Source organism: Neomonachus schauinslandi, chromosome 6, assembly GCF_002201575.2.
Source record: "Neomonachus schauinslandi chromosome 6, ASM220157v2, whole genome shotgun sequence".
NCBI lineage: Eukaryota > Metazoa > Chordata > Mammalia > Carnivora > Phocidae > Neomonachus > Neomonachus schauinslandi.
Window position 1 is genome coordinate 62,228,591 of NC_058408.1, and position 23,807 is coordinate 62,252,397.

The 23,807-nt window shown below is 45.0% G+C and overlaps 1 protein-coding gene across 1 annotated transcript in view; it reads right to left on the reverse strand.

The window, feature by feature from the left end:
- Positions 1 to 335: 335 nt before the first annotated feature.
- Positions 336 to 23,807, reverse strand: part of AKT3 (AKT serine/threonine kinase 3) — a 298,230-nt gene continuing 274,758 nt past the window's right edge. Inside the window, exons 13-14 of the mRNA XM_044916426.1 lie at positions 7,878 to 7,980; positions 336 to 2,836 (exon numbers count right to left, since the gene is read on the reverse strand). Of these exons, the coding sequence (XP_044772361.1) occupies positions 2,751 to 2,836; positions 7,878 to 7,980 (189 nt within the window). The 3' untranslated portion in view covers positions 336 to 2,750. The remainder of the gene's footprint in view (positions 2,837 to 7,877; positions 7,981 to 23,807) is intronic.

The window sequence follows — 23,807 nt, forward strand, 5'->3', positions numbered from 1 at the left end:
TGGAGTGATGCTGCGTTCCGGGCCTTGCCTTGTGCCAGCAGCCCCCACCCCAGCCACGGCAGCCCCCACCCCCGCCACGGGCAGCCCCAAGGCAGATGCAGACACCTCCCTCTACACACGCACACACGCACGCACCCTTGTTTTCCTGTCATTCCTCCGCACCAGCTGATGGACACCTGGGAGTGAGAGCGAGGGGCGCTGGACGTGAAAGCCAAGGAAAGGCCCCGCGGGCCCCTGGCGCATCTCGAGGCCCAGAGCGAGCGAGCTCTGCACGCGCGTGGGCTGGGGACCGAGCCAGCTCTGAGGAGTGGCCAGCCCGGGGCACTGTCAGCGAGGTCATTCATCCTCAGGAAGTGTCCTTGGCCAAGGTTACAGGAAATCACCTTAAGGTTGCTGGGGGGAAGCTATCCAAGTCCTTAGTGTACGGGGTCACCCTCCTCGAGACAGAGGGCTGCTCCGCACAAACATCAGCCAGCCTCAGCCGCCTTCTCTGCCTCTACCTGTTCCTCTTGGATAAAATGGATGTGAGACAACTTACAGGACATACCGTCTAGTCTACTTTCTGGTCAAAGTGAAACATTCAACAGAATTCCAAGGAGGGAGAAAAAGTGAAGCGACATGTGTAAGTAAGAATGAACTACCATGTCCTGTAACTTCCTACTCAATGCTAAGGATGAACTTCACTCAGGTAGGAACATGAAAAATTAGGATAAAACCTATGTCTGAATATGTCTTAGCTGCCTTAGTAAAATGCCCTTTGACCCCCGTCAGTCCCAGTGGCCCGCCCACCGCCAGCAGTGGTGTCTCATCTACAGATCCACACTTCCAGCGCCACGAGGCTAAGACATCTGCGTATGAATATGATTCATCCTACATAGAAAGTCACTTGCTCTTCCACACAATGCATCTGAGTCGTCATACCACGTCATGCCGCAGTGTTCCACGGGGAGCTGTCAGAACGTGTGACTACAGACATCTCCACGATCGCTCCACGGGGCCGGCTGGCCTCCCGCGGCCGCGGCGAGCGCCCCCAGCCCCTGGACTTCATAGGCTGCTTTGGAAAATGTCAGCTCCTAGCACCAAAGGGTTTAATCTGAAGATCATCATTAATGAAGGAGAAAGATGAGGTTTGCATACATGTCCCCTTTCAGTGAGAAATGTTGGAATTTGGGGACATGAATATATACAGAAAAAGAAAAGTTGGAGGTGTTCTTTTTGTGTGTGTTGTTTTGTTTTCTCCCTGATGGCTTAATTCAGTGATAAATGTACCATGATCAGAATAAACACACCAGGTTCTTACCCCTTACTGCCTACTTTGTGAATACTCGAGATGTGTGCATTTTGCCAAGTACGGTGCCTTTGTCACGGTCACGCCGGTCACAGTTCCTTTCATGGCGAGACGTTGCTGGGCCGTCAGAGCGTTTCCTTTCTCAAACGGTCAACAGCAACATCCTTCTGTCTCAACCCCTCGGCATGGAGAGCTGGGGATTTTCTCCCTTTGAGCACCAAGGGGTTCAGTGCCAGCATCTCTTCTCCCAAAGCCCAATTCTAACCAATGTGTACAATTTCAGAGCCTCATGAAATTTTGTTACAAAGGAGAAAAAGTGCATGATTCTCATTGCCGTGTACATTCCTTGCACATGGGTCAAAATAAACTGCAGTGAGTCTAGTTCATGTAAGTTGGAGCTGCATTTGCTAACATGACACACAATTTTCTTCACTAAGAAATAAATACTACTGCAATATAAACAAAATCATAAAAGGACATTCAAAGTTTTAACATCCGAGAAAAAGCTAATTCACGTAGAACTGAAAGTCAAAACTTAAAACAAATAAGGCAAACACCTGTTTACCTTGGTGTACAAATTTTGGTGAAAAGCAGGATCGTTATACCTGTCTACATTCTTCAGCCATCAGAGGTGATAAATATCAAGAAGGGAAAAAGGTTTCCAAGCACAGTTGGGGGGAAAAAAAAAAAAGCTCTCTGGTGCAAATCGTGTCATCGAGCCTGTAAGTGACCTTGCCTCTGCTGTGCATATGCCTCCTTCCTTGGAAGAGCAGTGTCCGTCTTGCCAACGACCGCCCATGAAATCTGGACGTCCGGGTGGCACAGCGGGCTTCCTCTGCAGTGTCCATCAGGGACTGCGTGTGCATCTAGCGCTCTATCTCAACAGTCATTCGGTCCTTCTCTCAGATGTTTCCCTAAGGATTCCGGCCAGGTCTGAGTGCGCGATCCCCACCATACGCACTGATCTCTTACGCCTTCCTACAATTCTGCATATGCACATCACCACCCTGCCACAATTGCTTGTTCTGAATTATAAACTAAATCTTCTTAGTCTAATTAGTTTTTGATGTATCTTCTAGAAAGTTAAAAAATGTACCTAGAATCAGTGTATCTCATTTAGCCTTCACTGTTAGGGAAAAACAAAAACTAAAAGATCGAAAGATGACAATTGGTGCACAAATGAACAATGGTGGGCTCATGACTTCCAAAGATTGTAAAATTACCTCTTAAAGTTGCTAGAATAGTAAGACAGTAGCAGCAGCGGCATGAGACCGTAGACGGAGATACAATTTCATGCAAAAACAAACAAGTGTGTTTGCGTCCATGTGTGTTCTCGTGGGGGTGAGAGTGGGCTGGGTGTCTGGAGGCGCTCCTGCTTTGTAAGAGCTACAACTGGTGTGATGTCCGGGAATCATCTTGAGGAGGAAATCTGGGATGACAGTGAAGGGGCAGGACGGGGGCCTTACTCGCGGCCGCTGGCGGAGTAGGAGAACTGAGGGAAGTGCGGCCGCCGCTCGTTGTCCACGCAGTCCATGCCGTCCTCGTCATCTGCAGGCACAAAGCGGCCACTTAACGTCACGGTTACTGTTTGCAACGGTATCTCTGGTCTACGCGGTTCTAACAGCTAGCACAGGGAAGGTCAGCCACGGCAACAAGCTCCGAGACACTTGTGGCCATCCACAAAACACACAATAACGACACTCACTCCCCAAACAATCTCCCTCTCACACGCACGATCTATGAAGAAAGAACACCCTCACGTCGACTCCCTCGAGCTGTGAACATCTCAAGACCCAACATGCTGTGAAAAAGTACTATTGAACAAAACCAGATTTTTTAAAATAAGAAGGTGCGAACGATCTTCAGTAACCTCCAATTCCACGAAACTACGCCCGTCCACACTGCAGCAGGCAGTCAGGCCTAAGGCACCAGAAGTGTCTGTCTGGTACCAACGGCTTCAAATGCATGTATTTTTTCTTCTTGGTGCTTTAGGTGTGACTGCGAAATAAAGCTTCACAGGAGTCCTTGATTTGACATTGTTTACATCATTTACTCTCCATCTCATATCTGCCTTCGGTCACCATTCCCGGTTTCCCTAAGATGCCCCTTTAAACCAGAGTGAAGAGAGGAAGACAAAGGAAGAGGAAGAGATATCAGCATCTAACGCTAGCCCCTCTGGAAACCAGCAGCAAGCAGAGACATGAAGGCATGGAAGCAAGGCGCTTTCACTTGGGCTGCCCCCTTTCACCTTCTCTGCCTTCTTGTATTCAAAAGATCTCGAATGATCCCCCAAGCCCTTCTCCTAACTGTCCCAGTGATTAAAGTCCCGCATGGCCAGGAAGCTCTTCCTTCTATGTGGACACACGTTCAGTCACCCTGGCCACACCATCCCCTGTGCACCTGCTCCGGGCTCTGGGTCAAGTCCAGCCGCCCTTGGGGCTCCTGTCTATGCAGGAAGTGCCCACAAAGCCTCTCCTGCTCTCCCCAAGTGCACGGGGTCAGATGCTGTCCCACAGAGGCGGCTTTCCAACACCCAACCTTCTTTTCTTCAAGCAAAATAATTCCACTTCCTCCAATACCCACAGGGAGTACAGTGCCAATTCTTTACATTTTCCAGCCTCCCCAGGAGCACCAAGAGAAAACACATAGGCCTCTGTATGGCGGGCACCAACCCTGTCACGCAACAAGGATGACGCTCTGTGCTCCTCCATGACACACATTCCTCCGGTGAGCAAACTCACTGTGCTTCCGTTGGGTATACTATTCTGAATACAAAAGATTCTAGAAATGGGAGCAAGCGGTTAACCAAAATTTGTGACCTCAGATGTACCAGAAAAAAAAATCACTGGATGAGGTGGCAATCAATCCATGAAGAGGATTTGGGGCTCCCTGTTCTGTGTAGACCATGGACCTCCAAGGGCTTCTGTCCTTCTACAGGGAGGCCTTTCGACTACATCAGCCTTTCTAGAGAGGACTGACTTGGGGAGATCTCTGCCTCCTTATCAAATACTGGTTAGACAGCAAGCAAACCACATGCATCGTTCAAATCAAATACCTTCCACAGTATTTCTGGCTGCAGGAAAGGCGCTGGGAATGATGGCCTATCTGTATAAAAACTAGAGAAAAGGCAGCTGCAAGCTTAGTGTTCAGATTCGGACACGTGCCAATCACATTTCAAGGAAACAGCGTTCCCCACTAACAGCTTTATTTGGCTGAGTGTTTCTGCACAGTGAATGTGCAGAGAGCCCATGTGGGAGGCTGCAGGTCAGTTGAGAATTAAGAGAGTCTTCATTCTGCCACTTCAGATAAAGAAATCTCAACCTCACAGATGGGCAAGCAAGAACCCCACACCTTGAGATTCTTTAAAGCCCATTACACCACTCCCTCACCGCGGATCCCTCCTGCTCAGCCACAGTGAGGGGCCAGTATCTGATCCTGCCCCAGGGACAGAGGAAGGAGGAGCCCTGGGCCCACAGGTGGGGGGCTGGGGAGAGAGGGGACAGCGGCCTGCCTGAGCCAGAGTCCATCACACCAACCGTCTGTAACCCTGTTCCTGCTCTGAACGGAGCGTTGTAGAGACAGTTGCTGATGACACACCATGAACCATGCTGCAAACACGAGACACACCTGGAACAAGAAAGCAGGGATCGACTCCCTATCCCACATCAGAATCCGTGGCCCAAGGAGCCTCACTTCCTTATGGCGTTCAACAAATGTAATTACATGGCATTAAAAGCTACTCGATCTCAAAGAAATCCTCTCTTCCTACAAGAGGAAGGCAGAGAACCATTAACGGATAGAATGCAAGACGACACATTCCAAAATCTGTTCAGTTAATTAACACCAATGAGAACAATCTGGCATGTGACCACAGCTGTTTGTCGGCAAGGAACACTTTGCCTGTCGAACTGCTGATTTGTTCTAAAAAGTAACTCCATTCTGTGTCCTAAAAGCCAGGTGGTGAGTGGGAAGGAGGCCGTCGCTAACTGAGGGTACCACGGAGGGCTTCCATGAACAAAAGCTCCGTGCTTTAGCTGCTGCAGGGCCGCTCACCAGCAACACCCCTCAAAGCTGCAAGACGATTATGTTACATGTAATCACAGTCCAAGGTTTCACTGAATCTCCTTCGATCCACCTCTTAAGGGGATCTAGAATGTTTCCAGGGACCATCCCTTTAAAGACCCGGCCCTGTGCTCCCCAGCCCTCCCTCCAGCGGGGGCCTCGGGCCTCAGCCCGGCCTGCTGAGCGCCGTCATCTGCTCCCTCTGCCGAGGCCCCAGCAGACGCAGGATGCTGCTGCTGGACTCGGGTTTCTGGGTTCGGATGCCCACACAGCCACACGTTCCCAGGCCTCCATGGTAGGTGGATTCTGGAACCCACATTGGAAAGGACTACAATGTGTGAGCTTCCTGCTGATCCCTGTCTCAATCTAGAAATAGACTCCTTATCCTTTCAAGACCCCAAGTCACTGGGCATGGACAGCATTCCCTGCATCTAAAATGACATAGATTCTTTCAAGAAGGGGGTTGCTGTAAGTGAAGAAACATTTTGTATTACTGATCGAGAAGCAGAGACACCAGGTTCAGATGATATTCTAGAAACCACGCTGGGTGATTTAAAACGTCTTTGAACATTTCCGTCTCATTTTATAAAGTTCTAGAAATGAAGCCACAGGGTGCCTGTTAATGACATATTCTCAGGGTGACAAGTGCCCAGTGAGTCTAGAGTTAGGGGTAAGGCAGGCAAGGTGAATCTTGAAGAGATCTGAACCTCATCAGCCAGGGCTTTGTTTTTGTTTATGTTTCTGGGTTTTTTTAAATATTTATTTGTCAGAGAGAAAGCGCGCACAAGCAGAGGGAGCTACAGGCAGAGGGAGAAGCAGACTCCCTGCTGAGCAGGGAGCCTGACGTGGGGCTCGATCCCAGGACCTGGGGATCACGACCCAAGCCGAAGGCAAATGCCCAACTGAATGAGCCACGCAGGCGCCCCTGGGCTTTGAAATCAAGTCCATGGTGAAGAAGGACCCTGGCCAGGGAAGCGCCTACTACAGAGCTTTAGATTTCACTGATTCACAGTCATGGACATGAGAGCTGCTCAGCTGTGTCCTTCTAGGCTCCCGCTCCCCAGCTGCCTCTTTAGGTGGGTCCCCCCACCCCAGATTGGCACCCACTCTCCTCTGCAGGGTGTTCGTTGTACTGGACCCAGCCTCACGCTTCAGGTGGTGCGTCCCAGAACAAAGAACACGACAGACTTAAACAGGATCAAAGCTAGGGCTCTTCAAAGCTGTCCAACTCCAGGTGCTTTTCCCACCAGGACAGCTTCTCAGGCACCACAGGGGAATACCAGGGCTCGGGGCCACTACCCGGCCTGGCATCCCCTTTCCTGGAGGGCGAAGTGACCTACACCTTTCCGGGGAGGGAGTGGCAGAGCCAAGCGTGACACAGTCACCCCACCAGGCTCTCCTCATCCTCCTCAGCCCTTTCTTTGAGACTCAGCCTCATGGGTCTCTCCCATCTGAAGCAAGCTCTGTGCTCACGGCTTTGAATTCGCAGACCCTGCCTATTTCTGTGATGTCCACGACCACGTATTTAGTTGTCTTAAAGAGTCCACAAATGCCAAAGCTCTATTTACAAAAGAGAATGGTCTCCAAGAGGCTGAGGCTGAGACAGAGACAGGTTGGGACCTCGCCCTCTCTGTGCTCACTGTGGGTGTCATGCAGGGAGGGAGGCCGAAGCACAAAGTCCTGGGCACGGATGGCCAACAGCACCATCTGTAAAGAGCTGGGCCTCCTTCCGGCTAGGAAACGACCAGGCACTCGCCATAACGTGTTTATGCCTTCACTTCATACATATTTACTGAATGCCGACACCGGGCCAGATACCCAGCCCGGAGCTGGGGCTAGCTGTGAATAGGAAACCAAGCCCTTTTTCTCAGGGTTACTGGATTCTAGTTGGACAGGCAGTAAACAGAGAAATGAACAAATTAACCAGAAGAGTATCAGCAAGTTGCCAATGCACAGAATCAAGGGGTGGGGGATGCGGTGCCCAATGGGCTGCGCTGTTCCTTGGATTGGGAGGTGAAAGCAAACTCTCTGGGGAAGTGACATTTAAGCTGAGATCTGAGGGAGTAGGAGCTGTTGATGGAAATGTCAGGGAAAAGAGCATGGCAGGCAGAGACAACTGTTAGCACCAAGTCCCGAGGAATGGTGAGGTATGGCATGTTCAGGTGAGACTGAACATGGGGACATGAGTGAGCCATAAAGGGTAAGGCAAACATGGGAAGGGTCACTTTCAGAGTCCTTCCAGCTGATGGCGAAAGAAAGTATTAGAACAGTAAGGAAGGGCAAAGTTGTTTACAAGTTAGTCTACGATTCTCAGGCTACAATTTTTCTTTATGTAATTTTTCCTACTCCCCAAAACTCTTCTCTCAGGTACCTGTCTTTGAAACTTCCACATGGAACTCCATATTCTTAAGCAGGATGAAATAAGTCACCGTGGAATCTGATCTTAAAAATAAATACCCAATCAAGAGAGTGGCTGTTGTCTTCCATTATATTAGAATGTTATCAAGTGCCTGTCAGATGTACTTACATTTTTCAGGTGGAGTTATTGTAATAGTTTGAGCTGTAAATTCTTCATCAAAATATCTGGTATCTGTCTCAGATGTAACTTGAGGCTTAAAAGGAGGTACAAGCTGCAAGAAGAAAGAAGAAGGGTACTGTTAACAGATTTCGGTTTAGAGAAATTCATTTCTAGGATAAAATTAGAGAGCAAATAATTAATGGAACAGTGCCAGAGACCAGATCGCTGAGTCACTGTATACAGGAGATGTGGCGTTTGGCTTCCCAGTCAACAGTCTGAGCACAGAACAGGAGGTACTTGGTTGTTCCGTATAAAATTTGACAGATTATGTGAAACAGAACAAATGAGAACCAGAGAATAGGGTGGAAAGAGGATACTGAAAAGTCCTAATTTCCCCACCAATCACAAACATACACACAAACCATATGGATGCAAACCCTGGCACCAAAATGCAAGCTCTCCCCCGAGCAGCGAAAGCATGACTCGTCCCCTAGTCTCTTCCTGGCGCCTGGTTCAACAGCTTATTAGTAATACTGAACACAACTTAATGATACAGTTTTACCCCCCCAGGTCACATAGTGCTGCCCCTGTCCTTGGCAAAGAACTATACCCGCTTACTTGAGATAAGCATGAACGCCTGCCCCCCGCTCCGGGACAGGGGCCTGGGGAGCCCCTGAAGTTACATGCCGTTTTGTCCCTTGGTTGCATCTGATCTCCAAAAGGGACAGAGACCCAAAAGAGAGTAGAGGGACTGCTCTCGGACTGACAGAGCTGGACGCATCTGCCTCAGAGCTGCGGAAGGCATGGTGCGGGCCAAGTCTGGGGCTGCTGAAAGCCTCTGGGACCTCCACTGGGCAAGGACCAGCCGGAGCTGAGGTGGGACTCCTGCTCCTCAGGGCTCTGGCCTCACAGGAGAACACGAGGAACCCCGTCCCAGGGCCTGGAGTCAAGTATCCGCTCTCATGAGTTTGCTGCACAATAGGAGATGCTGCTTTTAGGACAAAATTCCCGAGTGGACAGAAATACGGAGAAGCGGGGGACAGAAATCAGTATGTTTTATAAAAAGTTTACAGAAACCAACAGAAACACACAACTGGCTTTAGCTCAATGCATTTTCCCACTCTTGTCACCAAATTTATGTTAAATAATAAGGCAAAAATCTTTACTCTCTAGGCAGACTATGTTTTCAAAAACCAGAGGGTGAGCAGAATGAAAAGCACCACACATCTCCGTTTATGCCACATGTAACAGAGCATTTTTAAAAATTTTATTTATTTGACATAGCGCGCACAAGCAGGGGGAGGGGCAGGGGCAGAGGGAGAAGCAGGCTCCCCGCAGAGCAGGGCGATCATGCGGAAACTCGATCCCAGTACCCCGGGATCATGACCTGAGCTGAAGGCAGACGCTTCACTGCTGGAGCCAACCAGGCGCCCCACTAACAGAGCATTTTTAATCCCTTTGCCTCATCATTCTTTCTGTCCCAGGACACAGCCAATCTAAAGCCTGTTACGAGCAGGCACTTTCTGGGGGATGAACCTAGATCCGGTTCCACTTCTGACCCGCCGCGGCGTCGACAGAACAGTATGGCTCTCCTCCCACCCCCGACCTCCCCGGGGCCAAGCTCCTCAGCTGTGTGGGCCCTGCTCTGGGACGCCGCCGGGCCGTGCAAACATTCACTCCACCGCCGGAGATCTCCCCTCCTCCACTCGGACACAAGGGCCCGCTTTTCCCGGGCGCCACACTCACGCCCCCCAGAACAGCAAAGCTGAGCGGACCGCACAACTTGCTGTTTCCTCGTTGGGAACCAAGGGGTCACGGCCTCCACCTGCAGCTGACCGGAGGCTACAGCTCTGGTTGGGGTCACCGTTCTACAAATGCCCCCAAATAGTTCTTCCTCATCCTTCCAATCAAAACTTCACCACAAGACACGCTTTTCGGCAGAAGGGGGCTTCCGGGCATGTGGAGTAGGCTGTGCTTTCCGCAGCCCACCCTTCCCAGCTGCTGCCTTCTGAGGCAAAAACGGCAATCGACTTCACGTTCCGGGGAGAGCAGCGGTGAGAGAGCGCGGGGTCCCTTGAAACTCAACAGAAACTGGAACGATCTTAAAGGAGCTTCCAAAGGTGACGGGGGGCTTGAGCCAGCCTCGGTGCAGAAGCCTTCTGACCTCCTCGCACTGACGGCCGCCCTCCCCGCCGCCTCCTCTCCTCACGCGGCTTCCCTGTCCTTCACTTTCAACAGCCCACTCAACGCCCTTACGCACGCGCGCATGCGCACAAAATGTACGTGTGTTCATCTCCTGCCGCCATTACACCTTCTCCTAACAAAACATAAGCTCGGTGATGGCGAGGACGTCTAAGAACAGTTTTATTGAGGAATGAGTGACCTACAGTAAACCGTACATGTTACGCTTTGACGGGTTTTGCCATACGTACAAAACCATGAAACCCCAATCAAGATGTGCCGGTGTGTGTTTCCTCATGAGCCTGTTGTGAGCCGTCCTCCCCCGTGCTTTCTGCCACCATGGCCTTGTTTGTAATTTTCCGGACTTTTATGTAAATGGCACCGCATAGCGTGTATCTTTTGTCTGATTTTTGGCACTTAGCACGATTATTTCAACGTCCATCCCTGTCACTTCGAGTGTCACCAGCTCCCGCCCCCCATATGCTGGGTGACACTCCACACAGGTGTGCCCGCATCCATCGCTCCATGACCTGTCATCGGACATGGCGTTCCTTCTAGTTTGGGGCTTTTGCAAATAAAGCTGCGAGGACTCCTGGGTGTCCAAGTCTTTGTATAGAGATGAGCGTTCATTTATTTTGGACAAATACCAAAGAGTGGAATGGCTGGGTCATATGCTAGACATCAAGAACCTGCCAGACTGTTTCCCAAGGCAGTTGCTTCATTTTACGTGATTATCCCCCATGTACGAAAGGTCCAGTTGCTCCCCGTTCTTGCCAGCACTGGTTTGGTGGGTTTTTTCAACAGCAGACATTCCAGCGTGTGGTGGTGGTTCACTACGGGCTTAATTGAATTTCCCTAATGAACAATCATCTTTTTCGTGAATTTACTTCTTTGGTGAAGGGTCTGTTCACATATTTGCCCCGCCCCTTTTTGGTCAGTAAGTTTCAAGAGTTCTTTACATAATCTGCATGCAGGTCTTTTAATCAGATTTGTGATTTGTAACTTTTTCCCGTTTGTGACTTTTCCTTTAATTCTCTTAACAGCGCCTTCTGAAGAACACACATTCTTAATTACGCTATCGTCTGGTTTATCAGTTTTTCTTTATGGGTCATGCACTGCCCTCATCTACTGAATCTCTGCATAACCTAACACCACAAAGGTTTTCTCCTGTGTCTTCTTCTAGAAGGCTCTACACTTAGGATCATGTTTTGAGTTAATTTTGTATATGCTGCAAATTAAAAAAAATATATGGATGTCCAATTGTCTCATCACAATTTGTTGAACTTAACTATCTTTGCACTTCTATTTTAAGTCACTTAACCATATTATGTGTGGGTCTAGATTTCTAGGTTCTCTGTGGGCAAATAAAAAATGTTATCTGTCCAGGGACGCCTGGGTGACTCAGTCAGTTAAGTGTCCCACTCGATTTTGGCTCAGGTCATGATCTCAGGGGTCGTGAGATTGAGCCCTGAATCGGCTCCACACTCAGCAGGGAGTCTGCTTAAGATTCTCTCACTCTGCCTTTGCCCCTCCCCCCATGGACACATGCACTCTCTCTCAAATAAATAAATCTTAAAAAAAAAATGTTATCTGTCTATAACAACTGTCCTGATTACTGTAACTTAGCAAGTCTTGAAGTTGGGTAGTGTAGGCTCTCCAACTTTGTTTTCTGTCAAAGCTGTTTGGCTACCCTATGTCCATCCTTGGCATTCCGTATGAATTCTATAATCAACCTAACAATTTCTACAAAATAGCCTGCTAAGCTAATCTTGATTAGGATTGTGTTGAATTTATGTATCCATTTTGAGAGAACTATCATCTTAAAAATATTGAGCCTTCTAAATCATGAACACATTAGACCTCTCCATTGCTTTAGGCTATCTTTAATTTCTCCACAGTATTTTTTAGTTTACAGTATGAACAGCTTTCACATCTTTTGTCAAAAGTATTCCTAAGTACTTCATATTTCTGTTGCTATCATAAGTGATATTCTTATTAGTCTCCATTTTGGATTGCCTGTTGCTACTGTATACATTTAGTTATTTTTGTATTGTGCAATCTTTTATATATTTACTTTGTATCAAGTAACTAATGGGTTAAACTTTCATAGCTTTTTTTGTAGATTCCAGCTGATTTTCTATATAGATAATCATGTTGTCCATGAATAAGACAGATTTACTTCTTTCTTTCCAATCTGAATGCATTTAATTTCTTTTTCTTGCCTTACTGCACTGGCCAGAACCTCCAGTACAATGCTAACAGGGCAAACATCTTCACCTTGTAAAATCACTCAGACTTCCCCCGGTAGGATATTAGTGATAAGTTTTTCCTAGATGTCCTTTATCAGGGTGGGGAAGTTTCTCATTCATAGTTTACTGGGGAGTATTTTTGTTTGTTTGCTTTTTGTTTAAATCAGATGGACGTTGGATTTTCTTGAATGCTTTTTTTTTTTTGCATCCAATGAGATAACCATGTATATTTCTTTCTTAGTTATTATTAATATGGTAAATTATAATGACTTTAAAAAAAATTTTATTATGTTATGTTAATCACCATACATCATTAGTTTTTGATGTAGTATTCCATGATTCATTGCGTATAATACCCAGTGCTCCATGCAGAACGTCCCCTCCTTAATACGCATCACCAGGCTAACCCATCCCCCCCCAGAACCCTCAGTTTGTTTTTCAGAGTCCATAGTCTCACATGGTTTGTCTCCCCCTCTGATTTCCCCCTCTTCATTCTTCCCCTCCTGCTATCTTCTTCCTTTTTTTTTTTTTTTTAACATATAATGTATTATTTGTTTCAGAGGTACAGGTCTGTGATTCAACAGTCTTACACAATTCACAGCCCTCACCATAGCACATACCCTCCCCAATGTCTATCACCCAGGCACCCCATCCCTCCCACCCCCCACCACTCCAGCAACCCTCATAATGACTGACTTTTAAATATTAAACCAACTTTGTATTTCTAGAATAAACCCCACTTGATAATGATGTGCTATTCTTGTATTTATTGTTGGATTTGATTTGCTAAAATTATGTAAAGTATTTTTACACATATGTTAATTAAGGAAATTGGTCTATAGTTTTCTTTTCTTATATTATCTTTGCCTGCTTTTGGTATCAGGTTAAGCTAGCCTCACAGAATGAACTGGGAAATATTGCCTTTTTCTTCAGTTCTCTGGAGGAATCTTTGTAGAACTAATACTATTACTCACTTAAAAGTTTGGGAATTCACTGGTGAAGCCATATGGGTTGGGAGTCTTTTTTGTGAGAAGCATTTTAACTACAAATAAAATTTCTTTAACACATACCAAGTTATTCATGATATCTATTTCTTCATGGTAATTTGCATCTTTCAAAGGATTTGTCCATTTCAGCAAAACTGTTGATTTTATGGACATGAAGATTTTCATGCTATTTCCTAGTATCCATTTCATACTCATAAAATCTGTAGTGATGTCACCCCTCTCATTTGTGGTATTAATAGCTGTCTTCTTGCTTTTCTGTTCACTTTGGTTAGAAATTTACCAATTTTGTTTATCTTCTCAACCACCTTTCATCAATTTTCTCTATTATTTTTTCATTTTTATTTCACTGACTGCTGCCCCAATCTTTATTAATTCCTTTCTTCTGCTTACATTGTTGAGTTTAATTTGTTCTTCTTTTTCTAGTTTCTCAAGATGGAAGATAAGGTCACCAATCTCAGATCTTTCTTCTTTCTGAATATTGCCCTCTGGTACTACTCTCTTGAGGTATTACATTAGCTGTAGCCCACAGCAAAACATGTTTTTCATTTTTAGTCAGTTCAAAATACTTTATACTTTCCCTTTTGGTTTCTTCTTCCACCCATGGATTATTTAAAATTGCACTTAGTTTCCAAGTAATTGAGGATTTTCCATATATCTTTGTTTTGATTTCTAATTTTATTCCTTTTTCATTCAAAGAGACCATGATTTAAGTTATCTGAATCCTTTAAAATCTACAGAGTTGTTTTGCTCAAAATATGGTATATCATGGTAAACGTTCTGTGTGATCTTGAGAAGAAGGAATGTTCTTCTGTTGTCGGGTGGTGGTCTATGAATGTCAATTACATTAAACTGGCTGATGGTGTTGCTAGTATCTTCTCTAACTTTAATGACTTTCTCTCTGCTTCTATCAATTACTTAGAGATAGTACTGACATGTCAAATTATAATGTGCATTTGTCTATTTTTTCTTATGGTCCTATTAGTTTTTGTTTTATGTACTTTAAGATTTGTTATTAGATGTAAAATTAAGATTTTTGTGTTATGGTTGAGATGAAATAAGTCTACCACTTGCTAGTTGTTTCATACTTGTCTCACCTGAGACCTTGTTTTGCACCAATGCTACAGCCCGGATTCCTGAACTGGTGCTTGCCACTTAGTGGCAAAATAAATGAATCATTATTCAATCTTGGAGCTCAAGTGAGATGTCAGAGAGCATGTAGCCTGCCCTTTTAGAAATGAGGAGACTGAAGCTAAACTTGGTAAAATGACTTGCTGAAGATGATACAAGTAGCAACTAGAGCAGCAAACCCTCCTGTCTCTGGATCCCAAGCTTTCTCTACTGTGGCGCCTGCAAAGACACGGAGTGAAAATGCTTTTGCTTTTGACTGCTTCTCTGGACGTTAGTCAAAGTCAAGGCAAGCGTGCTGGGGGCATATTTCCTCCCCTCAGCTCACACACAGAGGCAGAAGACGACGCAGTAAAGTATGAACATCCACAAAGGGAAGTGAGAACCTAATTTCTGTACATGGGGAAAGGTGTGAGAGAGAACGTGCAAAGAACCACCACAGACCCCAACAGAGGCACCACCACACACATTCTGGGTACGCCCAGCTGCGGGTTTCCTCTGACTCCCAGAGCATATATTCACTTTGAACAACTGAACACATTTCAAATATTTCATTCTTATAGGCTGCATTGTGCCCCCTCCCCACCAAAACCGTATGTTGGGAGTCCTAACCCCCAGGGACTGTATGGGGAGAGAGGGCCTTTTAAGAGGTGGTTACATTAAAACGAGTTGTTAGAGTAGGCCTTAGTCCAACCTGACAGGTGTCCTTGTAAGAAGAGGAAATGCGGACACACAAAGGGACTCCAGAGGCACGCACACAGAGGAAAGACCACGTGAGGAGGAACAGGTAAGGCATCTATCTACAAGCCAAGGAAAGAGGCTTCAGAAGAAACCAACCCTGCCAGTATCTTGATCTGGAACGTCTAGCTCCCAGAACCGTGGGAAAACAAATTTCTGTTAAGTCACCCAGGCTGTGGTACTCGGTTATGGCAGCCCCAGCAGACTAACACATTAATTTTCTATTTTGCCCCTAAACCAGTATCATCTTAATTTTCCCTCCCCTGCTCTGGACACAGCTCTCAAAACACTCCTGTGTCAACTGACACACTGCAGACTCTCACCGAGGAATGCAGAGGTGGTGGCAGAGGCAGAAACACTCAACTGTAAATCTCAGCTACCTTCAGATGTTAACTCAATGGATGGCATTAACTGCAAACCTGACATATTTTCCCAACAGATGCATTAAACCCCGAACGTATCTCTTTGAAAGCTCATTGGTTTTCAGGAAATGTCGCTCCGGATGATGTAAACAGGAAGACCACAGTGCTGGGCTGAGGCCTGTGCTTCCAGTTTACCAACAAGGCATTATCAGAGCTGCGTGTCCTTGCAGTCTCAAGACCACAGCGTGGCAGCAAGACAGCAGCCCCCCAAATCCTTCCACACTGACCCTCTCCCAGATTTTACATGGTATCAATCACTCTGTCATTTGCTATCTTTCTAAAGCACTGTGTTTCTTTCCAGTGTAAGTGAAAGAATAGAGAGAAAACATCCCCCTGAACTTGTTAGAGTAAGTCGTAGTCCTGGTGTGGCTGGAGGGACAGTAGGGGAGTACAGACGCCAAGGTTGCTGAGGGTCAGTCTCCCCTGACCTTCCTCAGCAACAAATCAATTGCTACCTCCCAGTCCCTATGTTCTTTCTTCTGTTTTCAGTGTTGGCACTCTAGAAATAGACAGCAGGGCTTGAAACTTGCAGGGAAAGCTCATACAGACGGTTTCTATGGAACTGCAGCCGTCACCCTATTTGAATATTACGTTTATGTCCACCACTCTGATATAGATCAAAAAGCCCGGGAACACAGACACTGGCAATAAAAATTGCCAACACTCCTGAAGGCTCAGATTTGCCACAGACAATAATCTAATGCTGTAATTCTACCTCTTTAAAACATCAAGAGAGTAACTAAGCTTACATAGGGATTCTGGTTTAATTAATCTCTGTTCTCCTGAAAAACTCTTTTTGTTTTTTGTGTTTTTTTGAGGGAGACAGCATGCAAGTGGGAGGTGGGGTTACGGAGAGAGAGGGAGAGAGAACCTCAAGCAGGCTCATGCCCAGCATGGAGCCTGACATGCGGGGCTCAATCTCATGACCCCGAGACCATGACCTGAGCCGAAATCAAGAGTCAGATGCTCAAATGACTGATCCACCCAGGCACCCCTCCTGAAAAACTGGTTTTATGCTTTGTGTGTTTGTATATGTATATGCACACACACATAAACACACACACATACACACACACACACAGGAAAAGTGGGAATATGGAAAGAGGATTTATTTCTAACAAAACTAAATCTATAGCAAACATTGCTTAATTATATTATCTGCTAAGCTTTATAATACCAATTAACATTTTTTTGACAGATTACCAGAAACTCCAATACCTATCCTTCATTTTCACAAAACCACACAATAGTAATTCATGTCCACAATGTTGATTTGATCCTATTTAAAAAAATGCACCAAGGTTCCCAAGGTATATATCACACTAATATACAAATATTATATCCTAAGTTGAGCCCAGCAAAGTGAATATTTTAGCTATAACAAACATTAAATGTTTAATTAATACATCTGTTTTCCCTGCTGGAATTTAGAAGGGCTTTTTAACACACAGTATGCATGGTCTGCACTGCTTTGAAAGTAACCCCCAGAAATCTGAACTTATACTTTCTTTTACTTGATCAATGTCCTCATTTAAAAAGAGCTTCACAAACATTCCGCTGGCTGTGAGTCTGTGGACAGGTGGTGCTGCTCACAAACATCCATGGGCACATTACATCATTGGAGGACCTCAGGCATACTTGGAGAAGAGTTGCTTATGGAGGTAAAACAACTCTTGTTAGTGAAACAGAGCCCTCTCTGGAAGGCGAGGGACAGTAGTAAAAAGACTTTGCTGCTATACAGGTGAGGATGGGCAAGCCGAGTCCATTACAGACCTCAAGAACTTGCTGGAACAGTCCACTCTTCATCCCCCTCCAGCTGACCACACAGGCAAGGCCTCCCACCAGGAGCATGGGAGCCACTAATCACTGTCTCTGATTAGAAATGTTCATGAACATGGGCAAAAGTTAAACGAGTATGTAAACTGGGGAGAAATGGTGTAAGACGAAGAAAACTTGGGACCTATTTCAATAGACAAAAACCAAACCAACCAAACAAAAACCATATAAAATGTGGGTAGGCTCCCAGGCAGTCACATTAAAGTCTATTAAACCTATAATACAGAAAAAGATGGATATTAATAATAAAGCTCCCAACCAAGATTTAGTAATATTTTTACAAAGAAATCCATATCATATTTCCGTGAAGATGACCAAGATCCTATCCCCGTGCCCACCTTCCCACCAAGACAGACACTCTCTCATTATCATACCAGACCAACCCCTACAGAGGACCTAGTGATCCAAGAGCCTCTGGGTTTGGGGATAAGATTTTGTGGGAAGGGAAGAAGGAAAAGTAGAGGACTTAAGAAGCAGAGCAGGAGAATGTGGAGGTTCAATCTGACGGCAGAGAGGCAGAGAGTTTCTGTGAGAGGTGAGGGAGCTACTGGCAGAGAGAATCTGGGTTTGTGGGGAGCCCCTGTGCCCCGGCACTGTGTTAGTTCACGGATCTGCAGAAACTAACCAGAATCAGGTGAAGAATCCCAAAGGCAGGAGCTCAGTTGTGCAGGCCCCCAAAGGAGGGAGAGGAGGAACAAGAGGTTCTAAACGCACAAGTATTTTTCCTAATTTGACTATGCATCCAAGGACCCCTGCAGGTGCACATGGGCCAGCCAGACACAGAATCATAAGATGGGAAGCTAGAACAAGCAGCATTACCTTTAGCCGGGCACCTCGAAGTTCAACAGGGCTTAAGTGATCCAATGTACTCAAGTTCTTACGAAGAACAAAGAAGTGGGTGTTTGAGTATCTCTTCTTTTCAATGCATTTTCAACTGAATTATAAAATATTTGCATTGAAAAGAATCTTGTAGATCTAATCCAATCTCCTCATTTTAAAATGAAAAAACTGAGGCCCCAAATTTTCATACTACTTGAAGTTATCCAAAAGCAAAATATAAATAAAATTCCAATTACTTTTTTAAAACAGATTTTTATTTATTTGAGTGAAAGAGAGACAGCACGGGGAGGGGGGGCGGGGGGGGTAGAGGGAGAGGCAGGCTCCCTGCTGAGCAGGGAGCTGGATGTGGGGCTCATGTGGGGCTCCATCCCAGGACCTTGGGATCATGACCTGAGCCGAAGGCAGACACTTAACCAACTGAGCCACCCAGGCGCCCCTAATTCCAATTACTTTTAATTCAACCTGGAGGTCACACAGAAATGCAAATAGTTTGTTTATTTGTGTCTCCTCCACTAAACTGTGAGCAACTTGAGGACAGGGATCTTCCCTTTAGATGCTCGGTGCATTCCTAACCCTTGGTACAAAGTAGATGAGCAGTAAATGGTGAGTAAACACTGTAAAATATTCATATGAGGTCCTTTGGTCTTGCAGTGTTTGAGGCCTACTCAAGACAAAAGGTGATGCAAATTGCACATTTACTAGGAGAGTTGAGTTTGTCAGTAAGAGCTGGGACAAGCAGGGAAGGGAAGAGCCTAGAGTTATCTCCTGGAGGTGCACGGAACTAACCACACATTCACTGCTAATTCACAACACTGAAATAAGCTCTTTCACCTACACAGACTCTTCGGAATGCTGCACAAATGTGAATTTGTGGGATACTTCTTTGCATGAATAAAAAATGTTCCTGTGTCACCAGAAGCAAGGCTGTGTTTGACATGCTATGATGCATAATTAAAAATAAATACTAAGCTTTGCTTCTCTTAATGGCCAAGCAGCTCCTGTTGGATCAACCCTCCTGTAGATAATTATAAACTCTGGAGAAAATCCGAAGGTTCTGGGAAGCAACTAGAAACAGGTATGTACCACAGGGGAGTTGGACACTATGAAGAAGGAAACAGTACTGGATGAATTCCCCATGTTTGTGGCTCTTAGCTCCAGTCTATACCATGTGGGGTTAAAACTTGGATGAGAAATCTATAGTCTTACATTCTTATAGTCTTACCTTGGGATAAGCACAGCAGCTTAAAGTAGGGAGAGCAGAAGAGGGGGGGCCCCACATTCTGAATATAGTCTGCCCAAATTTCTGGCCGACTCCTGAATCACGCATGCACAGGGCAGACTTCAAGCTACCTAGGGAAGTCTAAATAAACTGACCTAAAATTTTAACTGATGCTCACTGGGGAGGCACAGAGGTTGCTGTTTGAGTTCAGCCATGATAAACTGCCTACAAATACCAAAAAAAAAAAAAAAAAATCAATATTCTTTGTTGTAATCTAATAGAATTCAGAGGCCCTACTGTGTATCAGTCACAATGCCCAGGACATATTCCAGAATGACTCAACATAAAAAGAAACAGGAGAAGATGGACCACACACCACAAAGAGACGGTCAGGGAGACTGATGTGAACAAGCCTGGACTTTGGGATTAGCAGACAAGAATTTTAAAGCAGACTTTATAACTACGCTCAATGATGTGAAGTAAAATATGTTCCTAATGATCAAAGAAATGGAGAAATAGAAACTTTTAAAAAAAGAGAACACACAATCTAAAATTTTAAGAAAAACACAACATTTGAAATAAGAAATTCACTGTATGGACTTACAGCAGTTTAAAGATTACAGCAGAGTCAGTTAACTGGAAGATTTGTCAATAGAAATTATTGAACTGAAGAGCACAGGCAAAAAATTAGAAAAAATGAACAGAAATTCAAAGACCTGTGGGACGGTGTCGAAAGGTCGAAGGTATACGGAATTGGAATTACAAAGACAGTAAGACAAAAAATATATTTCCAGAAATAATGGTTAGAATCCTTCTAAAGTTAGTAAGAGATTCAAAAAGCTCAGAGAACTCCAAGTAGGATAAATACAAAGAAAATCTCACCTACACACAGTATAGACTGAAAACCAAAGTCTATCAGTCCGGGTTCAAGCAGAAAAGCAGAAACACTGTGTGTGTGTTTGTGTGTGTGTGTGTGAGAGACAGAGAGAGAGAGAGAGGGAGAGAGAGAGGCTGAGGGAGAAAGAGAAGGAGAGAGGAAGAGGAGGGCAGAAAAGAAGGAAGGAGGAGGAAGGGATTAGGTGATCTGAACTCACTCAGCTGAGAGAGATGGCTGTCCGTGCAGTGTGTTTAAGGCTGTCACCCACGGGTAAGGATATGGGGAGCTTGGCGTCCGCAGGGCAGGAGGTGGGAGGGGAGAATGCGTGTCAAGCAGGGACAAGAGCAATGTGAAACCCAGAAGCATGAACAGGAGCCCACGGGACAGACGGAAGCCCATGTCATTTCCTACTGCCCCTGACCTCGATGGAGTGGCTCTGCTGCCCAAGCTGGGGGCCCGTATCATGGAGCCGAATACACTCGCCAGCCGACAGCGGGGACAGCTACTCAGGCTGGCAGGGGGGCCAGCAGCACACAGGCCTGACCACTGCCTCCGACCCATGAGGTAGCTTGCGAGAATCTCACAGAAGAATTCTGGAAAATGTAGCTTAGCCTAGTCAGAGTGATTTATTCTAAAGCCATCACACAGACGAAAATATCCTGGAAGCAGCCGGTGAAACAGGACACATAATTTACAAGGGAACACATGACTGAGTAAGCACTCACTGAACTATCAGCTTACAATTTTACATTCAGTGAAAATCTCCTTCAAGAATGAAGGCAAAATAAAGACACCATCAGATAAAAGAAAACAAGTTCCTTGCCAGCCGACGTGCACTACACAAAATGAGGGAAGTTCCTGGGGCTGAAGGGGAATGTACCAGAAAGGAACTGAGTCTCCAAGGAGTGAAGAGATGGGAGTGCTCGCTCTGCTTCAGACAGCGGAAACAGTGACCCGCTGACCTTACGAACACCCACCCCCGTGTACACTTGATAGGGCAAACCAGAGCTCAGCAAAACAATTTTTTTTATTTTTAAAGATTTATTTATTTGACAGAGAGAGAGCACAAGCAGATGGAGAGGCAGGCAAAGGGAGTAGCAGGCTCCCCACTGAGCAGGGAGCCGGATGCAGGACTCGATCCCAGGACCCTGGGATCATGACCTGAGCTGAAGGCAGATGTTTCACTGACTGAGCCACCCAAGGGCCCCAAAACAATTCTTTTTTAATTATAAAAAAAAGAATGAAGAGTATTGGAAAGGGTGAACATGGAAAAAAATAATACCAGAAGTTCTAACTTAGCATCTGGACAGAGGTGAAGGCTGATATTCAAATAGGAACACAGAAATTTAAGGAAGGAACCAAATTAAGACAGCAAGGTGTGGAAGATCCCCATGGGCCCTATCCCCTGAGGCATCATTTCATTTAGGCCTCTCTCTGCTCCTCCCACTACGTACTAAAATAAAATTACTCATTTAAACATTTGCCATTTCACTGAAACAAATACCAAACCAGTGGCCAAAGTAAACAATGAAGTACCTAAATTACTCTCTAAAAGCAAGTTTTCTCTTCTTTTCTGAAGGAAACCTCTGGAAAGTAAGTACGAATGTGATAAGTAGAAGGTAGATCAAAATGAGGTAAAATCTTAAGATCAAAATGAGCCAAAGATTCCAAATCAATCTTCCCTAAAAGCCTCTTTCTTGGTCTTCACTGTTTTGTAATATTATTTTTTCCTTACAAAGAATAAAGCTTCAGCAGTCCGCATAAACTTCTGGAATCTTCTGCCTCAGCTGGGCCCCTAAACACTGGCTGGCACTCCTGCCCTGTCCCCAGTGAGAGGACTCTCACTCTAAGAAGGCAGGACTCCTGCGATAAAGCTGGGGCCTTCAGGCAGGAACTACCCCAACTTTCTGGACCAAATATTTACAAAAACATTTGCTTCAGTGGGCATTCCCATTTCTTTCCCATCAATGACACTACGACGGTGCCCCACCTCATCCTCTTCTAAAGACTAATCCCTTTGGCTAGCCTTCACAGATCTTGCTTTTTCCTTATGTCTTACTTTTCCCTGTATTTATCATCATCTCACATCTTACAATCTCTATATCATACATCTTACTATCTGTATATAAACTTACTTTTGGGCTATGTATCTCCACTTCCAGAGCCCTGACTGGATTTTTCCCCAGGTACACGAGCAACATGAAAGCAAACACACATCTAATCCACTCTGTGGGCTGTTTCCCATTTTGCTCTTACTCCCTCCTTCCATTTTCTCGAGGAGCCTACGCTTGGTGCTTCCATTTCTTTCCCCTCCCACTTCACTTACAAAATTTAAAAAGAACTATTTTGAGCATAAAGAGTGGAAAATAATATAAATGACAACCAGATCTACCTAACAGATGTTAACATTTTGTCATATGTACTTTGAAACTTTTTTTTTTTAAGATATAAAACATGGAGATGCAGCTAATACCTATTGCTTTCCCCTCACTAATATTCACCCATTTTTAATCCCCCAAATTACAATTGAATATGATTCAAGCAAATATTGTAGTGCTGTGCTCTGTATCATTTGCATGCAAGTGCTTATACTTTTTGCCCATAGATAGGCCATCACAAACATAATTTTCTTTAGTTCATTTTCAGTTTTTGTAATAATGGTATCATTCCCTAAGTATCTTATGTAACTTGATTTTTTATGTTCATGTATTTTTGAGATTTACCAATAAATACTTATAAATAAATTTACCAATTGATATTTACAAATCCATATTCATTTTTTATTCAGTATAGTAGTCCACTGTAAGAATAAGACAAAATGTAATTACTACATATTCCATCATCAAAGATCTGTTAAGTTTTTTTTTTCCTTTAAAAATCACACACCACTTACTTCTTTTTCTTATCTTATTTTTATTACCTTATCTTACTAGCACCTGGGTGGCACAGTTGGTTAAGTGTCTGACTTGGTTTCGGCTCAGGGTTGTGGGATTGAGCCCCGCGTCGGGACAACTGCTCAGTTGGGAATCTGCTAGAGATTCTCCCTCTCCTTCTGCCCCTTCTCTCTCTCTCTCAAATAAAGTAAATAAAATCTTTAAAAAACAATTTCAAAAAACCGCCACAAACGTGATATTGATAGATATCATTTTCCTTACATTTAAAGAAAATATTTGTAATATCCAACCATTAAGTATAATGTTTGTAGAAAAAATTTTGATAAAAACTTATTTAAAGAAGGTTCATTTTACTTCGAGGTTACTAAATGTGTTTTAAATATATCTTTAAAAATCACGAATGGGGGGCGCCTGGGTGGCTCAGTCATTAAGCGTCTGCCTCCGGCTCAGGTCATGATCCCAGGGTCCTGGGTTCAAGCCCTGCATTGGGCTCCCTGCTCAGTGGGAAGCCTGCTTCTCCCTCTCCCACTCCCCCTGCTTGTGTTCCCTCT